This window comes from Glycine soja, chromosome 4 (assembly GCF_004193775.1).
Source record: "Glycine soja cultivar W05 chromosome 4, ASM419377v2, whole genome shotgun sequence".
Classification (NCBI taxonomy): domain Eukaryota; kingdom Viridiplantae; phylum Streptophyta; class Magnoliopsida; order Fabales; family Fabaceae; genus Glycine; species Glycine soja.
The window spans coordinates 47,256,032-47,277,721 of NC_041005.1; the positions used below are offsets into that span (position 1 = coordinate 47,256,032).

A 21,690-nucleotide genomic window follows, 5' to 3' on the forward strand; every position below is an offset into this window, starting at 1 on the left:
AAAAAAATTAAACATTTAATTAATAATTCTCTTTTCTCTTTCTCTTTTGTTATGGTACTACATCATCAATCATTTATGTCTTCTTTTTTTCTCTCTTTAAAGTTGTAGATAACTTAAGGTTGTCCAAAAAATATTTTTCTTCCTATTCATTTTTTTTTCTCCACTATCCATTCATTTACAAGACTTTTTTTTTTTACTCAATCTTTGCTCATTTGTGTGTTTTTTATTTATTTTTTTTACCCTCATTTACATTTTTTTTCCTTGGGCTCAATTCCAGATTTTTTTTTATTTGCATATATTTTTATCCCTTATCTGCACAATATTATTTTCTCAAGAAATGCTAATCCTTCGCCAGAAACCAGCCAAAATATATACCGAGCCAATCAAAAATTGACATCTGTCTTTAATTTTACTATTGAATATTTATTTAATTTAACATTTAAAATTTAAGTTCTTTCCAAGATTACCCTTCCTCACGTGACCACAACCATGCCTATCCCAGACTTTTGCACGCACACACAGCATATCTGAGAGGTGTGGGGCCCTTGACACAGACACGCATGTTGATAACGATTACTGACAAAGCATCTCCGACAAAGCGAATTTTCCAGACTCAACTTCCCGAACCTGAGGTTGGTGGTCGACAACTACAAGCTTCTGCAGTTTGCTGTTTGTGATTGTTGCAAAACTCGATGGTATTTGACAAACTCAGATGAAATGCAGAAACAAAGGAAGCCAAAGAAGGCTTGTTTAGGCAAGAGCTATCTTGAGCACTTTCTCATGGCTTGGGATACATGTTAATAGCACAAGATATACGTACAATGCAGCAAAGCATGGTTTCCATTTCGTTTTGTATGCCCTTGTCCCATTATTATGCATAATAGTTATATGTGAGGAGTGAAGAGTAACAATTAACTAAAGAACAAGAAAAAACATTGTTTGAATATGATATAGATATGCTAAAAAAAAAAACAATTGCAGTGCATTATATATATATGCTTGGAAATGGTTATAATTGTTGTCTTTTAAATGTATTCACATGGTTAGAAAGTAGAATTTTAAGTTAGGGTGGTCTTGAAGAAAACGTGGTCTTTATTATGCATTGAAAATTAGAGAATGTGTGAGAAGATGGCATTAAAAAATAAATATTTTATTATTATTATCATTATTATTATTATGCGTCAGGTCAAATAGCATTTCTCTATTTAATCACTTTTACTCGTATGTAATTAAGGGTGTGGGTGTCCGAAGTAACTACAAACAAACCAAATGAACCGGACCTAAAACGGTAAAATCAAATGAAAACTACTCTCAACGCAACGCTAGAAAGAATGTAATTATTCTAATCGCGTTTTAGTTTCTCAGGTTGGCTTCCCCCTCCACTATCGCTCTCTCCCTAATCGCATCTCCAATTGTTGTCGTCGGTGATTAATTCTCCCTAATCAAAACCCTAAACGCGTCTTAAATCAAACTCAATCAGGTACTCATTTTCTCGTTGTTGTTGTGCGATTCTGATTATATTTGGTTTTCATTTCTTTTCTCTTTTTTCCCCTTTGTGTTTGATTTAGTGCAGAGACAAAACAAAGTTGTTGATTCTGTTGCTAAACATAGCTCGGTGGACAAACGTTAAAAAAGGCTACAGATCTTTGATTCAGGTTTGAACGAATCGTTTGTATTGTATGATACGATGATGATGATGATCGTGTCTGTTCCACAAGGTTTGAAACTTAAAATTGGTTTTAAGCGTAAATGCAATGCCCAAAAAGTTATTCTAGAATACTCCTACAAACTGAAAGTGAAATGGATACTCATGATTTTGTTGTTAATATTTCGTTATTAATCTATGTTGTTGATGTTAACGAATCCGATATCTGGGTATAGATTTTATCTGTGTGGGTAAGGATAAATATATAATACAAGCAGAAAAAGGTTGGTAGTGAACAAATTCTATTGGCAATTAAATCAGCTAAAGACCCAGTAATCGTCCTAATATGAATAAACACTAATTATCCTAGTCCTCAAAACATTCACGTAAAAGCGGCTTGTGAGCAAGTAATAATACCTCTGTTGGGTGGGTCAAGCGTCTCAGGCTGAGAGTGCTGTTCTGAAAACAAGGCAGAACTAGAATCGAACCAGACTGTGCTCTGTGGCCAGTGAATGTTATATTACCAGGAAAGGGCACAGGGGTGAGAAAGAATAATAGAAGATGATGAGGGATACATTATTGAACCACTTGGTTGAATAAGGTTGCATCAGTGAAGTGTCAATGTTCCATTTGGCTGTGTGAGAGAATCAAAATTGGAATTGAAGATTTTCAATTTTGTCAAAGGGTTCCATCACAGAGGAAACAAAAGTCCCTTGTCTCTTTGGTGTATCTATCTTATAATAATATGCACTGTTCTGGTTTTTCTATTCTGTTGCTTGGCTACTTGTAACTAAACAATTTTAAGGAAGAAGTTGATTGGAAGGCAGAATAAAATGTTACTTTTTAGTTTTTACTGGCTAATGTAAGCTGTCAGCATTTGCTGCAATATTTGGGTGCTTTGGCACTGTAGGCAAGTGATGATGTGCTTTACCCTTCCTTAACCCATCACGTATTTTGTCCTTTGCTATATTCCTGGACCTAACTCTCCTTAAGCAAAGAATGCTTGGAATAGATGGACAACCAAAAACTACTACAATCTCTTTTTTGTATTTCTCTCACTGTATAGTGTATAGTGTATACTGCCAACAGGCCACAATATTTCCTTTGTTGCTTAGTGTATAGGGTTATGTCTCTTCTCTTTCTGATCCTGAGAATGTTTATTCCACGTGTCACAACCTGACCGGCCATGCTTTTGGTAAAGAGGTTTGTACTGGATCTTGTTAATGACGAAAGCATAGTCAAGTTTCAAAGTCATTCCTTCCTCATATATATTGGTTTCTTTTCTCTTTGTTAGAACTAACATGTCTTTTGTATTTTGTTTTTGTACTTTTAAATTACTTTATGCTTGTACTGTCCTTTCTTGTCTTTTCTTTTTCTCTGCCGTATCCGTTTGTTCATAGGGTGCAGTCTGCACCCCTTTCTTCTCTTGTACTCGACGACCACGTGTCAATATATATAAAAGTCTTTTGGCTGACTGTTAGGACTCAAGCTTTACCAAAATAGAACTAAGTCTCAAGTCTCTTCAAATATATCTGACACTTATTAGCCCGTTGTTATTTTGTTCACTTCTTCTTCTCCGCTGTTTATAAAGAGAACACATAATTGTTAAACATATAAAATACAATTGTTTTCTGCTATTGCAGGAAGCAGAAATGAAATTTTAGTTTTATTTTTCTTTTCCATCTGTTTTCTGAAACTTTGAGGGTCTTTTTTTAAAAATTTTATATGATAAACCCTTTAGGTTTTTTTTAAATATCAAAACTTCTGCGTCATGCACTGATTCTATTACTAAATCCATTTGTCCAATGGACAAGTACAAGTCTAATGGATCCTAATATTGTAATATTAAAAGCCTTAGAATCTATACATTTCATCAAGTTTGTCAAAACTCATTCAAAAATCTCATGAAAGTTTGAGAGGACATGAAAACATGGTGTCCTCTTGACCTAATGCGGGGACAGGATATGTAAATTATACCTTTCATAACTCTCCTCGGAATAGCCAGTTCATGGGGCTGTTGGAATATCATGGGTCTGGGCAGGGACTATAACGAATGCAGTTATTTGGAGTTACAAAGGTGTGGTTGGGGCACATATTGTGTTTTCGGGCTTGTGATTTTTGGTGGCTATTGTTTTGGTTTTGAATTCCATTTATTTCTTGCAAGGGTGGCTTGTTTTGGTTTTGGCGTTTCATTTAACAAGTTTGTATGGTCCTGGAATATGGGTATCTAATCCTTATGAACTAACTAGAAGAATGCAATCTGTAAATATTGCATAGGGTGTGGAAGGTTTTAATCCTTTATTCCTTTTGTTCTGGGGAGAATAGCTTCTCATCATATTTAGCAAGAACATTGGGCATATTAGCCGCGGGGGGGTGGTTATGCCACATTTTTAATGTTGGGAATTTGTAATCTTCTAGTGAACAAAAACAGGTAGTAGTAGATGTATAATATCGTACTATAAAAATTAAAAAGGACCATAAAGCTCTTTGTTCAGCTGGTACCTACCTGGCTTGGAATTGTGACACTGATTAGATATCAAACCACCGAACTTAACAATAGCTAATCATACTGTCAATAATTTCTTAATATTTGAATGCACAAACAAGCTACTAGCACCACATCAGAAGTGAAGTGCAAGGAGCTCGCAGAAGCCAAACATCCTAAACATGGGAACTATTTTACACTTTGTGCTCGTCTGGATCACTAACTCAATGGAATATTCACTTTTAGCTTGAATTGTATTTCATGTTAGATGGTGTTCTACTTTTTCATTCCCCACTTTCTTAGGGACACCAAGAGGGAGACTAGCCTCTTTCATATCCTGTTATAGCACTTTGTGACCTGGAACTTGGTGCTTGAAATTATGTATAAAAGGTTGAATATATTGAATTGGCAGCTCTATATGTTGTGAAAGCTTGCCCTGATTTGAACAGTTACTTTTATTTTTTTACAAGATTTTTTTTTGCTATACTGCTATAGCAATCTGATTTGTGGAAATTCAATACAGGGCATATTTTTCCCACTTTTCTGCTTTTAAAACCAATGTCTAAAACTGATTTTGGAGAAAAAATAGTTTTAAAATCCATGAATTTTTAAACTGTGTTTTGAATTTTGGGGTTCAAACACATTTTTAAAACCATCAATTTTGGTGCTCAAACACGTTTTTAAAATTAATGACTACCTAGAAACTGTAATTCTCTTGTTAAATAATCTAGTTAATTCCCTGAGGGCGCATTTCTTCTTTCCAAAGGGGATGCAATTATGTATGTCTTTGTTTGCCAAGGACCACGGCAAGGGGAACTTGATAAATGCTATTGCTCTTTCTCAAACAAAATAGAAGGCTACTTACATTAGTCGATCAGGATTAAGTTTGAGTTAATTTGCTTTTATTGCTTCTTATGCTAATTTTTTGCTCAATAGTAATTTATGTACTATTTGAGTATGCTTGTTATAGATTTTTGCTGAAGATTCAACTTGCATTTGACCTGAAAAGTGAATTTGGACTGAATGAGCCTGTGATATGTAGACTGAATTTTTATTCTTTTTGGGTCATGTATTGCGAGTTCTGGTCTTTTGGGGACTGAGTTCAAAACTGAGGTAGTCAACATATAGTGCTGCCAATTCAAACTATCCATGAATATGAGGTAGTCACTCTATCTGAGTCATAGGTGATCATTCTTTAACTCATGAGTAATTATCCTATATTCCTATTAGTTAAGAAGTCAAAATGGGTACTGTCTGGTGGTTACGTTTCCAAAAGTATTTATGAATAAAGGTTGGATGTGCATACAAAGTTCCCTTTGGAGTTTGGAGATATAAACTTGCTCCTTTAACTTTTTTTGCATATTTCCTACAGTTATCATATTGAGTACCTAGTTAGTGTATCTGAATAACGATGCCTTAATGTTCCTATTTTGTTTTCAATTAGTAGTGCGGATGTTTGTGCTGTTCAGTTCTGATTGTTTCTTAGTAAGTTCCCATTCACATTCAGTAACTGCTTTTGCATCTTCGGCTTTTTGCTTGCAATCCCTTCTCGAGATTTTTCCTTCATTAATATTGTAATTATAAATGCAGTTGGAATATATAAATTACGATTTAAAACAATACAAAACACAACATACTTGAGCATCATATAAGTTTGTCAACCCAAATATTAGTTATTGAGATTAACATTATTTCATATTTCTTAGTTGAAAGCAGATTGAAGGGGAGTAAAACAGGAACAGAGCAACCTGCAGAATTACTCAATCGAGGTGTCATAAACTTGATGTATTTGTGTCTCCAATCTCTTTGAACTGTGAGAGAACAGCCATGGACAGACGCACGAACACCTCCAGGCCAGTGGCATTGTCTTCCCCTTCTATCACTGCCACCACCACCACCACCATAACAATTTTGAACTCTGAGCCATCATCCTCTTCATCCCAGCAGGAACAACAGCAACCAGAAGTCCTCTTCCTCCCACTCAATCGCAAGAAGAAGAAGGTTTCTTGGAAAGAGGGCACTGTAGACAACGAGTTCATGCAGAAAAAGAGTTCCAAGAAGTGCTGTATCTTCCATAAACAAAAGCCCTTTGATGAAGATGATAGTGATGAAGATGAACATCACTCTGATGAACACCCTCACGATAGTGGGTTTTGCTGTAAGAATTATGATGAAGCTGGCCCAAGCAGTTAGGGATCTGATTGAGCTGAGAGGTGACTAATAAACCGAAAAATGGCATATATTTTGTAGGGTAAATGATTCAAGAAACCATTGAACTTGAGTTTGTAAGTCAGGAAATATTTAATTTCTGTTGCAAGTATAAAATCACGACATTGGAAATAGAGGGTTCAGTTGTGACTACTTTTACACTTACCTCTAAATGAGTTACAAATATAAAACCATGAGTTGCAAACATAAAACCATAGATTTACAACTTCTTCTGTTTATAAAATTGTGATTATTCTAGGACTTATTCCTAAATGAGAATTAATTCAAAAAGTGTTCTCATTTAATAATTTCGAAAAAAAAAATCCTCAGATGATAAAAAAAAAGCCCCAAGATTGAAGCAAAAGGGGAAAATGGAGATAAATTGTTTTTGTAAAATTTCTTAAAGAGCAGAGAAAGTCACAAAAAACATCAGTCGTGCATTACTTTAGTATTATATCTAATGGTCTAGGAAAACTATGGCACCGTGGAAGACATGTTGGACTGTAGCACGCTAGAAACCGTCATATGGTAGTTTTTTAGAAAGAAAATATTACCGCACATAATTGGCTTGGTGGCTACTGCGGGTTGTGAATTGAAAGTCAAATGGTTAAAGCAATCTTTATTTATCCAAAATTGTAGAGGCAAAGCAAAGCAAGCAGATGGATTTGGAAAGTATAAACAAGTTGTTGGAGGAAGGAGCCCAAAGCGAGAGTCCATCTCATTCTCTCTCCACTTTCTATTATATCTTCATCTTCTTCTTAACTCATGATTTGTCTATTTTTCCATCGAAGAATGGTGGGAATTCGTTGCACGGTGGTGCCACCGCTACGCTGGTGGCTTTAGTCGGCGCAGCCGCGATTCTCTCTGCCGGACATTCATCCGATTCGGGAGTTTCCGTCGAGATCAACGTCTCCTACTTCGGTGCTGTCTACGCTCATGTCAGCACACTATCCATCTTCTTCAATTCTTTCATTACTTTTCTTGTTACATGTAATAAAAAAAAAAAAAAAGATAACGAACGGAATACAAGAACTAGCGAGATTGGTTTCGGGTTTTAAAGAAAAAATAGTTATTTTCATTTAAATGTGTATTGATAAATTCGTCCTAAAAAATAAAAATTCAAATTTTAATTTTAGAAAGTGAAAATAATTTGATAAATTTATCTATTTGTTACGTTGTTATTAATGTAAAAGTTTATCTATCTTTATATATTTAGAGACGAAAATGATTATTTATTTAAAATATAATTTTTTATCCTTTTTTCTTTCTTAATTGTTATAAGTATAATATTACGATAAACACTTAAAAATAAGAAAACAAATATAATAATAAACATAATATTGATTAATAAACATAATTTATCTATTATTTTGAAATTTCTAATGTGATAATACCTTATCCCAAAATGAGACTGAAGCAAAAATACACCGTCATTAAGTTAATTCTTGCAAAAAAAATGAGGCTTAACTTGATGTTATTACTACTTAATGTTGTCACAATAAAAATTTTAGAACAATAGACAAATTATGTTTATTATTATATTTGTTCTAACTTATATTTGTTTTCCTATTTATGTGGTTATTGTAATGTTATGTTTACAACGATTAAAAAAGAAAAAACGAAAATTAAATTATATTTTTGGATAAATAGTCATTTTAATTTCTAAATATGTAGAGTGTCAACAAATTTATCCCTTAATGTATCATCTAGGTTTTTTCATAAACGATAAGAAACGAAAGTTAACGTATGAATGAATTTATCGTATTTTTTTTCACTTCCAATGACTAAAATTTGAATCTCAACCTTTCAAGAACGAATTTATCAAGACTACACGCATTCATACATAAAATAATTATTTATCATGTTTTAAATGTGTTTTTTTTATTATCACATGAATCAAAGATTATTCTCATTTAAAATATCTGATTATCGATGACCCCGAATGTAATTTTTGAAAGTTAATGATTATAACTTAAATAATCATTTGGTCTCTTCTTGTAAAATTAAAACAAACAACTTAAAAAGACTAAATAACTTTTACTTTCAAAACTTAATTCTTCTATTTTCAGTGTGTTTTTAAATATGCTAGAAATAATACAAAATCATCATTCTTTTATTTTTTTAAACGATGAAGAACCAATTTCTTGTCTGGATCTGTCGATAGTTTTTTAAATTTTAAATTTTATTTTTTGAATCCCCACTGGTTCTACGTGTAGGAAAGGCTGTTGCAGTTGTGAGCGTGGAGTTCAGAAAGAAGAAAACTGGCAAAGTTTTTGCTCAGTGGCGTCACACCAAGTATCTTCCCATTACCAGTAAAATCTGAAAACCACCAAAATCAGCAAATTGTTTTTCTCTTGATAAAGGATTACGAAAAATGTGGCTGTGCATGCCACAAGTCTCATTGTCAACTGAAGAGGCCATAGCCTTTCAAGATCAATTTCTACATTTACTTTTTTCTTAATTTCTATTGTTTATTTATACTCATATAGTAGTATACCGGAATTGGATCTCTATAAAATCAAAATTACTTTTATTGTTAAACGCATGTTTTTTTTTGTTATTCGACGAGACCTAAGCCCCAAAAGAAAGAACAACAAGAAAATCAAGCGAGTCCTCCTAATAATTTTGAATTTAGTGGGTCATCCTAGTATTATTTTTCTTCACCTATCAGTCTATGAAAGAAAAAGGTAAGTCTGAGCAAAGTGTACATTGACCTTAATATCCATTTTTTGTGTCCTTCTTCACAAAACAAAGAACCCTTCTTAATATTCATTTAATTTGATTATTCACAAAAAAATTTAACACTCAGTTAAAAGTCAATGATTAATCTTTCAAAATGTTAACTTCTATTTAAAAAATTAATATCTTCTAGAAATCATATCACATTATTTAATACCGATTATTCAGCCTAAAATAACTAAGTTAATGCATTTAATCAATTATACAGGCATAATCACCGGAAACTGAAAGGCATGTTTATGTGTATCAATCATATTAGGAGTATAAAAGCATTTTTAAATTTTTATTAGATTCTCTCATCTCATTTTATTCAAATCAAACAATTTTATTATTAAAATAGGTGAATATTATATACCAATATTATGATAATTCTCACATAAAAACCAAATAATATTATCATTTTATTTTCATACATCTTGAATATTTGTAATTTATGATTTTTTTCAATAATTTTTATTTCCTAAAAAATGTTATCCTAAATTATACTCTCTTTGTTACTAATTATAAGACATTTTCAACTAATTCATGTCTCTTAAGAAAAGTAATTAATTTAGTTTCACATTAAATTTATCAATTATTTGTACCATCATTCAAAAATTGTATTTTTCTTATCTTTTTATCCACTTAATTATTTCTAATTAATGTTTGGAAAGAGAATAATTAAGTAACAATACATAAGAAAAAAATAATTAACACATCTAAAAATTAGAAAAATTATCCTATAAAAATATATAAATAAATGTCTAAAAATAATCTTATAGTTAGACACAAAGGAATACTAACAACCCTTCTTTTTTGGTCAATTTGTTTTGTAAATTATTGTATAAAAATTATTTTTAATGTATTTAAAAGGAATTAGTTATCTTTAGATTATTTCTCAGCAAATTTAGCAGAAAATGAACTTAACTTATTTTGATCATAATGGAGTATGAGATTATTATTATAATTAATCATTAGAATAATTTAATTTTGGAGGTAGAAATGAAAGGAATGATTAAAATTAAGGAGCCAAAGTGAAAGGTGGGGACATGAAGAAATGGAGAGTGGGGATATATAAGAATCGGAAAAGGAAAGGAAAGGAAAGAAGGTTAAGTGAAAAGTGAAAAGTGAAAATGGACTTGGAAGCAGTGAAGAGGTACTTAGAGAAAGGAGGAGAAACAGCATCGGCGGTGGATGGGTTGCCTCCGAGGTTTCTGGAACCGTTAATAATGAACGCTCTTAAGGTCGATCTCATCGAAACTGGTCGCGTTGTCTGCTCCATGAAGATACCTCCGCGTTTACTCGTTCGTTCCTTTCTTACACTCATCATCGCTTTTGCTTTTGAATTCTTTAATGACTATGTTTTGTTTTTTGCATAGAATGCTGGGAATTCGTTACACGGTGGCGCCATCGCTGCTCTGGTCGACGTGGTGGGGTCCGCTGCGATTCCCACCGTTGGATATTCGGCTCCCAATACTGGGGTTTCTGTTGAGATTAATGTTTCGTATTTGGATGCTGCCTATGCCGATGTATCTCGCTTACTTTCTCTTGTAATTCGTTGTTTGTGGCTTGTGATGCAAATAATTCATGTGTCTGGTGTGAATTTCATTTCTTGACTTGATTGAATTATGCCTTTACTACTTGGTAAATGAATCTTCTTTATTTATGGGGTTAGGTTTGGACAATTGGATTTTGTTCCTTTCATATGGACTGCAAATTCTCCTGTGGTGATTCTTCTGTCTTTCTCCATATCTGTGTCACAAGAATTGTTTGGGAAATTATTTTGTAATTGAACTGTATATGCATGTATTGTTCAATGATTAACAAAAAAAAAAAAACACTTTATTTCTGTCTTTTCTGTGTTTGATGGTATCAGATGGTGGTTTGTGTTGGAGAATTTTATTTTTTGACATGACATGTTCTTTAAACTCATTGATGTGTGTATGTTCTGTACTAATGTAAGGAGTTCTTTTAGTGGTTTCTGATAATGAATGTTGTGATTAATGCTAGATATCACTGCAATATTAATTTTCCATTGTTTATGTTAGGAGGAGATTGAGATCGAGGCCAGGGCTCTGCGTGTAGGGAAGGCTGTTGCCGTTATAAGCGTGGAGTTCAAGAAGAAAAAAACTGGCAAAGTTTTTGCCCAGGGGCGTCATACCAAGTTTCTTCCTCTTTCCAGTAAAATGTGAAGGCCAAAATATGCACAGAAATAAATGGTTCAATGTTGGTTCGCCCTTATATGTGGCAAATATATCTTAGTGCCACTTCTTATTAATTTTCCAGTATTTCACCCAGTTACTTCATGTGTGATTACCTTGAATTTTCTGTACCAGTTCTTATTGTTCTATAGGGGCAGTTCCTTCGTTGTTAAAATGGCGAGGCCATGTGTTCTCCGTTGTTGTTCTCTACCTTTTGATTTTGAATGTTATAATTTATATTTATAATTGACCTAAGAAAATAATTTTTACTTAACCTTTCATCTAATGATGGATTTATTTAAACAGGATAAATGGTCGAAAGTATGATGCCAATTTGTGCCGCTTCATACATCGCATTGCAAGATAAGTACTTAATAGTGTGTTTGGTAAGGAGGAAAAAATATTATTGAGAGAAATTTATATTATTTTTTGAGACTCACTTTTTACATTCTACTTTAACTTAAAAGTAATTTCTTTTATTTCCATTTTCTCTATCTTCATCATCTAATCAAACACACCCTAAAGGACGTTTTGAGTCCATTCATGAATAAATAGTTGTAGTTTTCATTGTTCAAAATTTTATCACCAAGTAATAATTATTTAAGGTACAATGACTTAATCGGACCCATGGCCTTTAATTCCCAGAGTATCTCTGAAATTGAGCGTGCTCCTCATGGTTCGCCTGCCAATTCCTCCATTACCCTTTCTCATCATGGCAGCAAATTCCCCATAATCAATCTGTCCATCCTGCAGCACAAATTTTCCATTAATCCTTATGAACAAGTAGGCAAGTATAGGACTATAGTTCTTCTATGAAATATAAATCAAGCTAATACTGCCATAAAATTATAATCAAAAGATGAGTTGCAGACACTTATGGCCAGTACAAACAAGCTCTTGATAGCAAGACAAAAGAATACTTACATCGTCTTGATCAATTTCCTTGACAATTTCATCGATATGGACATCATCCAAACCGAACTCCTTACAAGCCTGTTGTATCTCATCAATGGTTATATAACCACTTCCATCTTTATCAAAATAGGAGAAAGCTGACACCAAATTTTCCTCTCTCTCCAGCTTATTTAAGTGAACCGTAGCAGCAATGAATTCACCATAGTCTATTGTCCCACTATTATCAATATCTGCCTGTAACATGCAAGATTATAAATCTTGTTCAATAGTTTAAAAATTGAAGGCAAAGCAGTACAAATAACGAAAATGGATTAATCCTGAAACATAAACAAATTATCTTACAGCATCCATAAGATCCTTGATTTCAGACTCCATTAGTTCAGATCCTACTCGCTTTAAGCCTTCTTTTAGCTCATCAAATGTTATAGTACCACTGTTATCTGCATCAATCATCCGGAATAATTCCTTCAGACCACCAATTTCTTCCTCAGAGAGCCTCTCTGCAATAACCTAGGAGTAGAGTATACAAAATTGTAAATGTCGCAATATTAGGATTTGGCAAGCATAAGACTATGAAGTGGATCACTTTCAACTTCCCAGTCAAGATGAGAGGTTCTGGTAGAGTTTCAAAAACAAACAACGATAAGGTTAAGCTGAAGAACCTGAAAAATTCTAATACTCACAAGCAAAGAACCGTAATTATGGAGAAGTTCAGGCCAAGATCGTGAAGAAAGTGACTTTACTTTCTTTTTGCCAACTTATGTCAATTCAATTGAAGCTTATAATAGAAATTAGCATCAACAAAAGACAAATCAGAAAAAATAAAAAAAAGTGGACATGAAGAAACAGTTTTAGATAATAATCATGTTAATGATATTTACTATAAAAAAAATAATTCTTCAAACTTTTCAATGTTCCCAGGGAGATAAATGTGTAAAAACTTTGCGTCCAGTGAACAACCTGAGTTGCCCAAGTGCAATTAGAGTCCATTTTATATGAAAAACATAAACACAGTGAGTATCACATTTCTTTATCTTCAGGGTGGGGTAGAATAGTGATCCTTTATGGGAATCTAATGCCTTCCAATCCTGCAGGCGTAAAAAATGCTCATATACCAGACAAGATATTGGCTACAGCCAAGTAAGAAAAGCAGGCCTCGCACATAAAACTTTAAAAAAATTATGAAGCTCTGGCATCATTATTGTTGAAAGAAAGAAAATTCCTGCCATGCATTGTATTAACTTCTAAAATCAAGAAATCATTTTATGAATGTACATGAAATTTGTAAAGTCCTTCCTGTTGATCAGGAAGCAACAGTTTGCTATCAGTCTATCCTAAATTCCATGATAAAATGCATATAATTACCTTTTCATTCTAAAAGAAGACAAAACAGGGTATTCATAAGAAATTAAATAGTTCTTTCATGGTCAGCACACGAAAATCATTATTAAGCCTAAGTAAAAAGGTTTACAGAAGCCTTACTCGCAAAGCCATCTTTTTAAGTTTATTCATTGCAGAGAACTGCTTCAGGCGTGATAAAACAGCAGAATCAAGAGGTTTATCTGGTGCAATGTTGTCATCAACAATCCAAGGGTGACCTGACACATAAAACCACATAAGTGCCATAGCTTTGTACCCTTTCCACTAATTGTGCAAATATTCATACAAATCATGATAGTTGCTTGCTCAATATGAAAGTTAAGTAGACTCACAGAGTACTTGGTGAGCTGTAACCCTTGTTTTTGGATTCCGATCAAGCATTTTTCGAATTAGATCTTTGGCACTGTCTGAAATGCTAGGCCATGGCTCAGACTGGAAATCTAGTCTTCCTAGCAAAATCTGTCGGAAAATCCCCTGCTCTGTTTCTGGAGATGACAAAAATTTGCAGAAAAGTATTAGCAATGATGAAGAATGCACATGAAAAAAATAATTATATGCTTACATCTACAATTAATAATTTAAAGTATAAGTGACATATAACTACCAGCCCAAAATGGTGGCACCCCACTTAATAAGATGTACAAAATAACACCAGCACTCCACACGTCTGCTTCAGGACCATAATGCTTACGCAAGACCTCTGGTGCAACATAGTACGGGCTTCCAACAACGTCACAAAAGGTTTCACCTGAGAAGCATATCACAGTATTAAGAATACATGGTAACATGGCATGGAAGGATTTCCAGTTGATCTGGTAGTGACTGAAATGAAGGACAACGGAAAATTCAAACTGTAACCAGAAGACTAGATTGCATAGTTTCAGATTTAATTTTGACCATTCATAATTTACAATCACTGGGACAAAAAGGTTTGCATTTGAAAAATACTTAAATGTAGTAGTATGGACAAAAAAAAACTACTAAAATATAGATATAAAGGTTCCACAATTAACCCAAAGGCACACATATAGTCATTCTTCTAATAAAAAATTGAATTTTTAGAACAAAGTAGGTAGGTCTCTGCATTATCCACACTTCAAGCCCAAAGGAGCAAAGGGTTTCTTCCATGAGGGGGCATGTTAGAGATATAATATAAAATCATAAATCATTCATATGACTTCACCTAATAGCTTAAGCTTTTGGGATTGTTGGTTCATGACATAGGCATATAGCATATTTCCTTTATTGCTTCATCTCCATCGAACCCAGTAAAAACAAAAAAAATCAACCCCCTCGTCCTTAAAAATGACCACAGAAAGCCAGGGTCTATTAACCATTTAATTGAAAGCACAAAGAAGTGTGGAAAGAAGAATTAAACCATCAAACACAGAACAATAAGGAATGAATACAATCTGACATTTTTAAGTTTCATCTTAAAACCAATTAGCATTAAGTGAGATTCCTGTCCAATAGATATATAAGCTGCAACCCAGTAATTGGAGAAATTATTACATAGTCTCGGTCAATTTGTATGTGATTTTTAAAAAAAAAAAAAAAATAAAGGAGCGACTATGCGTATGTGTGTCATGTAAAAAATTTGTTGGGACCATTGTTCCAGAGCATGTAAACGATGTGGGACTACCCAAAACTTGCCCTGAAACTTGAAAAACAATCCATAAGTACATACATCCATCCATCTTTCAAAAACTGATCACATTCACAAACGAATAACACAAGCAACCACAATCTAACAAGTCCCCATAACCCATTCATTAAGGACCAAATCACAATATCAAGAATCAAGGAGATATAAGATTGACCCAGTGGTTGGGGAAGGAACCAGATCCAAAGAGAGAGCAACCTAACCTGGCTTATAAAACACGGAGAGGCCAAAATCGGTGGTTTTGAGCTTAGCATCCTCCTCGACAGTATCAAACAGAAAGTTCTCAGGCTTGAGGTCCCTATGCATCACACCAAGCGAGTGACAGGCCTCCACAACCTCAACAATGGTCTTGATGAGCTTGGCGGCCTGTCGCTCGCTGTAGTGTCCCTTCCGCACAATCCTGTCGAAGAGCTCGCCGCCCTCGCAGAGCTCCATGACGAGGTGGACGGAGGCGGCGTCCTCGTAGGTGCCGTGGATGCGCACCACGTTGGGCTGCTCGGAGAGGTGGTGCATTATCTGAATCTCCCTCCACACGTCGTCGTAGTCCTCCTTGCAGAGCAGCTTCCGCTTCGGGATTGACTTGCAGGCGTAGGTGCGCCCCGTGCCCTTGTGCGTGCAGAGGAACGTGGTTCCGAATTGACCCTGCCCTAGTTTTCGGGACAGAGTGTAGACCTCGCGCAGATTCTCGGTTCGGTACGGGAGGACCCACGCGGGCTTCGGTGCGACCGCGGGGGTGCCGCTGTGAGGCTTCGCCATTGATTGTGTTTGTGTTTGTCACAGAGAGACAGAGTCAGTGTGTGTGTGTGTGTTTTGCAATTGGGAGAAGAAAAAGAAACAGAGGAAGACTCGGTAAAAATAAATAAATAAATAAATAATTTCTGACTTTAAAGTCTTCGGAGTTATTACACTGCACTCACGTTACTTGCCTTTTTTATACTAGTATTGCTTACTTACTTACGACGACTTTAAAATCTTTTTTTTTTTTTTCTTGCCTCTCTCTCTCTCTGTCTCCACTTTAATCGGGTTACATAGATTTTTGTCTTTCATCGGTGTTTTTAGGTTTTTGTTTGGCTTTTAAATTTCTTTTTAAAAATCATTTTGGTCTTTTTTTGAACTACATTAATCTTTTCATTTTAATTCGCGTGATACTTTTTACAATTTGTAGCAAAGATTGATTTGGCGACATTTGAGGAATTGTAAAAACTTACTCCATTTCATGTGAAATAAATAATCCTCTTTCGATTATTAATTGAGATCATTTCCTGGTGAGAAATATGAATTTTCTCTCTAATGTACTTCTTTAAACTTATTTTTTTATTAGTTGAAATTTATTAAAAATATCAATTTTGATAGATTTTATATTGTATTTAATGATTATCTCTCTTAATTTTAAAGTTTTTAATAAATTTTACCAAAAAAATGTGTTTCTAACATTCATGATTAATGATATTTAATAAATTATAAAATAATATTGTATTAAAATGTAATTAATTTTTTACAATGACGTTTTGCTGACTATATCAGTACCAAATAATGTAGTAAATTAACGGAAAGATTGATTTGGTGAAACGAAAAAAGTTTAAATAATTAAATTGAAATTTTAAATGTAAATAAAAATTACTGAAATTCTATTTAGTGGCTTTAATTTCTGTGGGCATGTTGAAAATGGGAATGGGGGTTATTAATAATTGAATGTTTCGAAATCATAAATAGTGTTGTTATTATTAATAATGGAATGGGGGTTATTTATTTCACATTAAATGGAGTAACTTTTTGTTCGATTTAGTAATGATGCGGTACTATGTAATTTGACGTTTTAGTGTTAAATGGAAGTTTTGTATTAATGGTGAATTAGAAGTTTGGTATACTTGAATTTTGTATGTTTTCTTTCTTAGAGTTATTTAGCTTTTTTTTTTTTGGCTAATTGTTGAGTATGATTGAGTGAATTATTATTTACTAAAAAAAAATGGCGAGTAAACTTTTACGGAGTATATATTTAACGTAGCGTATCAAAACAATTCAAAAAAAAAAGTCTTTCTTTTAGCCTTCATTGAGAGTTCCCATACACTAAAAAAATTTGCATTGTTAAGAAATTAAGACCAAGGTTTTTCTTCAACTCATCAAGACACTTTTTAATAACAATAAAACCCTGAAGGAGTTACTAAATATAAAATAGGCAATATCTGAATGACTTTATCAATACTAGCATACTTTAAATCTCGATAAATATTAATGTCTTAGTATAAGTATAAATTATAGATTAAAATAATTATGTATTGATAGTATAAAAAGTTTTATAAAATTATTTTATAATAATTTATCGTTTGTTGATTTTGAAATAATTATTTCAAAATAATTCTGACGTGTGATTAACGAAAATGTAACATTATTTTAGGATGTGAGTCATACACATTAAACTCTAAATTATTATAATCAAACATTATAGGAATCATTATTAGGAGTGTGAATAGGTTGAGACAAAATAAACTTTACATAAATAGGTATAATCTATTATAAAAAAATTAAGGTATGATCTAATCTATTAGTCTATCAGAGTTTTTTTTTAGGTCTCATATGGACTATTAGTCTATCAAAAAGCTTTTTTATCTCAAATATTTTTTATTTATGATATAAGATTATTAATTTATTAAGATATTAAATATAAAAATATAATACATATATATTATTTAATATAACTAAATAAACATGTTGATCTATTGGGCTTTGGTTTTTTTATAAGTTCAAATCTAACTTATTTAACTAATAAGTTTTTTAAAAAACACAAGTCAATCATTTTTATTAAACAAGCTAAGATCATATGTTTTTGTTTTGATCCAACCTTCCATTCCTACTTAGTATCAAACTTCTTATATCATGAGACAAAATTATATGTTTAACCATATTAATCTTCAACGCTGCATTTGATAAGTGAGATTCTAGGCCAAACCAAATTTTAAAATATTAATTTATAATGTGTTATAATAAACATACGAAGACATGTATTTTTCATTAACTAAATACCATTAAAAATTACAATAACCTATAGTAATAAAAAAAAAATGCATTTTGGTCTATACAATTTTTGATAATTTTATCATTTAACTAATTCTAAAAACCACCTTACAATCACAACAATTATCATAAAAAAATAACTTCTCAATATATCACAGTTAATTACAACTAAAATAAGGCCTGGAGTGCATTTTTTTTTCTCTTTTCAACTAGTACCAGTATTTATGATGTTTTTAATGATGATATAACCCGCTTTTTCTTGCGTAGGGTATGTCGACTAATTGTATGTGTTTTGTTATATACTTTTTTTTTCTATTTTTCTGAATTTCTTCTTATTTAACAAGTAAGAAATTGATACTATTAAGATGCATGCAGTTAAGTAATAAAATAGGAATACTTTTCAAAAGTTTTTTTTTTACGTTAGTGACACACAAATTCAAATTACACATACTAATAAATATTAAAATGTTTAACGTCTTAAAAGATGAAAAGTGGTTTCATGGGAGAATTTTAAAAAAAATGTACAAAAGATAAATAGATTTTAAAAAGTTGAGAAAAAGAATCCTCCAAACAAATGACAAGCTGACTTTATTTCTCTGGTAATGTGTTATGTGTAAGATCACACCGAAAGAAGGAAATGTCATGCAAGTGGTCACATGTGTGGCTGAAAGGACGAAAGTCTGAGTTAGAAGTCGGTGCATTTTAAATTATTTATTGCCTTTTAAAAATTACTTAATGAAATTTTCGTCCCTGAAAAAATTATATTTTTTAACACGTCTTTTGTAAAAGTAGTGCTATCAAATAATTTTACTAATCTTCTATTAGTTATTTTTAAAGTAAATTTTGTTTTCTATTTTGTCCTGGTTTTCTTTTGCAGACTATTTTGTCTTTGTTAAACACCACAAATCTCTTATTTTACTCCATTTAAACATTACAATGTATTTATTTTTTATTTTATCTAAAATGGAAACTAAAGTCAAATTAGAGAACACACTCCTAGTTCCCTTTATGTCAATTATAATAACTAGTTATTTTTGAATTTTGACTAGGAGCCTATAATGTTAATTCTACATATACAGGTTTAGATATAAGATAAGAATTATTTTATATATTTTTTTAAAATGTTCGATCGAATTGGAAATTTTAGTTCGTATTAAATATTAAATACTCTGTAATTATTTAGAGTGAGATACATATATGAACAAGACTCGTCCCAGGGAGGTTACTTATTCAGCTGTCGAATAATAATAATAATAATAATAATAATAATAATAATAATAATAATAAAGAAGCAATTGCTACCTCTTCTTCAATTCATTTACAATTAATAGTGATACAAAAAATAATTTAGGGGTGTGTTTAGTTAACAAACATAATTCAAGGTTGAAAAGACGAGTGACCAAACCTTTTGATAAAGAATGAAATTTCAACAATTTTATGTGCATGTAATGTTGCATAAGATTGAAATGCGTTTGCTAACAAAATTAAATGATAATACTATTTTCCAACAAGACAAGTTAATACAACTACACTTTTTTCTTGTCCTTTGATTTGTCTTGCTGGATTTTTTGACAAATCTCTAATAAATTATATTAAATTGCTATTTATTAGTACATTATGTTTTGGCTTGGAAATCTTTCATCAAATTGAACTCAATATGCATGTGTTGTGTTGGGGTGTATTTTGCCATAGGTGGTTTTCATTTAATGTCTTTTGGGATGGGAATTTGGCATATTCAATGCATCAAATAATAATACTCACAGTTGGAAACATTTTTTAGCATATGACAAGCAACTTTTTATAACAATTATTTAAAATTAGAATATAGTGTTTTTAATAATTATAATATTTTAGTATTTATGTATATAAGTAATGGAGATGTAAAAATTAGTAGGTAATATTTCAATATAGATATATGAGTGAAATATTTGCATAATATATTTGCATCTCCTGTTCTTTGATATATCAAGGTAATTTGTGTGTGTTGTACAAACATTGTACATTGAAAATAAATTAATTTTGCAACAATGATTGTGTAAATCTTTTTTATATTGACAATAAATAAAAAACTTTAATGTGATGTTAAAAAAAACAATGATTTAAACGTACATATAATAATCAATAAATAAATTTTTTAATGTGATTACAAGAATTAATAATTCTAACATATAACTTATGATTGAATGAAAAATGAACAAAAATTGTATAATATTAATTTATTCTAATTGAAATTATCTTAAACAACGAAAATGTACTTTGTTTTTAGGTTAAATTTTTTTATAGGTCATTGAATTTGTATTTTTTTTTTAATTGGCTTTCGTTTATCTATCATTATGAAAATTTAATCATATGAACCTAGTTAGTTCTAAAAATCCAATATTGTCACCTTTGCATGCATTGAGCAATCTCACATTTTTATGTCAATGTTCTCACATCTCCAACCAGTATTTTCACTTGTTATAAACTAAATATTCTCAACCAAGTTATTTAATCGTATTCTTGCATTTGCAAGTCCCCTCAACTTAAGTATTTTATCACAAGCTTCTTTATGCTTCATTTTGCAACAACTTTGCTGCAAACTCACACAAGTGACTTGGATATTTCATTTTTTGTAATGACAATTATACGGGAAAGAACCAAATTAAAAAATCAAATACTAATTGAGAAAAATAACAATTCAAAAATTTAATTAGAAATTTTCAAAATAGTTCAATAACCTACGAAATTATTTAACATTTTATTTTAATGTATGAAAAACTTCCAAGCTAAAAATGTATTTTTTATGAATAAAAAAGTATTTGTTTAGAAGACAAATATGTTAGTAAGTAAGAATTCTAATCCTAACACGTTAAGTTAAATATAATGAGATTTTTTTTAAAATATTATAATTAAGATATTTGATTTTCTGACGAAATCACAAGATATTCTCATAAATTTTGACCGACTATCAAACTAATAATCGGTTTAAGATTTAGATAAACTTAAAATATTTCATTCTTCCTCAAGAATGTATTATACGTAATAATTATCTCTTGTGTTTGTAATTGTTATATTTTTTTATATAGTTTAAAATATATAATTTTAATATAGTTACAATTTTTTAAACCTTTTGGTCCTTACTATCAAGTGTCAACTAATATCATTTGGAATCAATGTAACTCATTTAATCAATGATCATCTGAAAAGGCAATAGGCAACTTGGATCGCAAAAATCAAAAGAGTAAAAAGATTGTAAAAGTTAATTATGTCATTAATTTTGATTACTTTTACTTCTTGGTGTCCTTGTCCATCGGTTTTTTTCGTCCTTACCTTCAAATACAATTGTTAAATAATAACATGTCATTGATTTTATTATATTTGTGGCGGCTCATTTCATAGCTGCTAAAAAACACAAGAAATTACAACACCACAATAGTATTAGAATAATAATGAAATTAGTGATTCCCAACAAATTGCACCCGAC

At 31.7% G+C, this 21,690-nt stretch overlaps 3 protein-coding genes and 1 long non-coding RNA gene across 9 annotated transcripts; 3 read left to right on the forward strand and 1 right to left on the reverse strand.

Moving 5' to 3' along the window:
• Nucleotides 1-833: 833 nt before the first annotated feature.
• On the forward strand, nucleotides 834-6,491 carry LOC114410015 (protein phosphatase 1 regulatory subunit INH3-like). 5 transcript variants are annotated; one of them, XR_003666263.1, is made up of 4 exons: nucleotides 834-852; nucleotides 1,366-1,480; nucleotides 1,574-1,655; nucleotides 5,837-6,491. XR_003666263.1 is itself a non-coding variant. In XM_028373751.1 (3 exons), the coding sequence occupies exon 3, from the start codon at nucleotides 5,958-5,960 to the stop codon at nucleotides 6,321-6,323; it is 366 nt and encodes a 121-aa protein (XP_028229552.1). In that variant the 5' UTR covers nucleotides 1,302-1,480; nucleotides 1,569-1,655; nucleotides 5,837-5,957; the 3' UTR covers nucleotides 6,324-6,491. The 5 variants fall into 5 exon arrangements, 3 of the variants coding, with proteins under 3 accessions (XP_028229552.1, XP_028229553.1, XP_028229551.1); XR_003666262.1 differs by lacking the exon at nucleotides 834-852 and adding an exon at nucleotides 1,163-1,288; XM_028373751.1 differs by lacking the exon at nucleotides 834-852 and having other exon boundaries at nucleotides 1,302-1,480; nucleotides 1,569-1,655.
• Nucleotides 6,492-10,087: 3,596 nt separating this feature from the next.
• On the forward strand, nucleotides 10,088-11,531 carry LOC114410017 (acyl-coenzyme A thioesterase 13). 2 transcript variants are annotated; one of them, XM_028373755.1, is made up of 3 exons: nucleotides 10,088-10,360; nucleotides 10,436-10,585; nucleotides 11,105-11,531. In XM_028373755.1, exons 1-3 carry the CDS (start codon nucleotides 10,190-10,192, stop codon nucleotides 11,246-11,248), a joined length of 465 nt encoding a protein of 154 aa, XP_028229556.1. In that variant the 5' UTR covers nucleotides 10,088-10,189; the 3' UTR covers nucleotides 11,249-11,531. The 2 variants fall into 2 exon arrangements, with proteins under 2 accessions (XP_028229556.1, XP_028229555.1); XM_028373754.1 differs by having other exon boundaries at nucleotides 10,143-10,360; nucleotides 10,436-10,606.
• Nucleotides 11,532-11,697: 166 nt separating this feature from the next.
• Nucleotides 11,698-16,057, reverse strand: LOC114410016 (calcium-dependent protein kinase SK5-like). The gene is made up of 7 exons (XM_028373753.1): nucleotides 15,419-16,057; nucleotides 14,157-14,300; nucleotides 13,885-14,037; nucleotides 13,655-13,770; nucleotides 12,515-12,682; nucleotides 12,182-12,406; nucleotides 11,698-12,004 (listed from the first exon to the last, which is right to left on the reverse strand). Exons 1-7 carry the CDS (start codon nucleotides 15,969-15,971, stop codon nucleotides 11,873-11,875), a joined length of 1,491 nt encoding a protein of 496 aa, XP_028229554.1. The 5' UTR covers nucleotides 15,972-16,057; the 3' UTR covers nucleotides 11,698-11,872.
• LOC114410018 lies at nucleotides 12,681-14,025 on the forward strand. The gene is made up of 2 exons (XR_003666264.1): nucleotides 12,681-13,185; nucleotides 13,267-14,025. It is a non-coding gene; the product is annotated as an uncharacterized LOC114410018 (long non-coding RNA).
• Nucleotides 16,058-21,690: the final 5,633 nt, after the last annotated feature.

Excerpts from the sequence above, each read along its gene's own strand:
- LOC114410015 (XM_028373751.1), top strand. The coding sequence starts at position 5,958 with ATGGACAGACGCACGAACACCTCCAGGCCAGTGGCATTGTCTTCCCCT.
- LOC114410017 (XM_028373754.1), top strand. The coding sequence starts at position 10,190 with ATGGACTTGGAAGCAGTGAAGAGGTACTTAGAGAAAGGAGGAGAAACA. Across the intron at positions 10,361-10,435 it reads AGATACCTCCGCGTTTACTC|AATGCTGGGAATTCGTTACA; the intron begins GTTCGTTCCTTT and ends TTTTTTGCATAG. Across the intron at positions 10,607-11,104 it reads TATCTCGCTTACTTTCTCTT|GAGGAGATTGAGATCGAGGC; the intron begins GTAATTCGTTGT and ends TGTTTATGTTAG.
- LOC114410016 (XM_028373753.1), bottom strand. The coding sequence starts at position 15,971 with ATGGCGAAGCCTCACAGCGGCACCCCCGCGGTCGCACCGAAGCCCGCG. Across the intron at positions 14,301-15,418 it reads CTCCGTGTTTTATAAGCCAG|GTGAAACCTTTTGTGACGTT; the intron begins GTTAGGTTGCTC and ends TATGCTTCTCAG. Across the intron at positions 12,005-12,181 it reads AGGAAATTGATCAAGACGAT|GATGGACAGATTGATTATGG; the intron begins GTAAGTATTCTT and ends TTTGTGCTGCAG.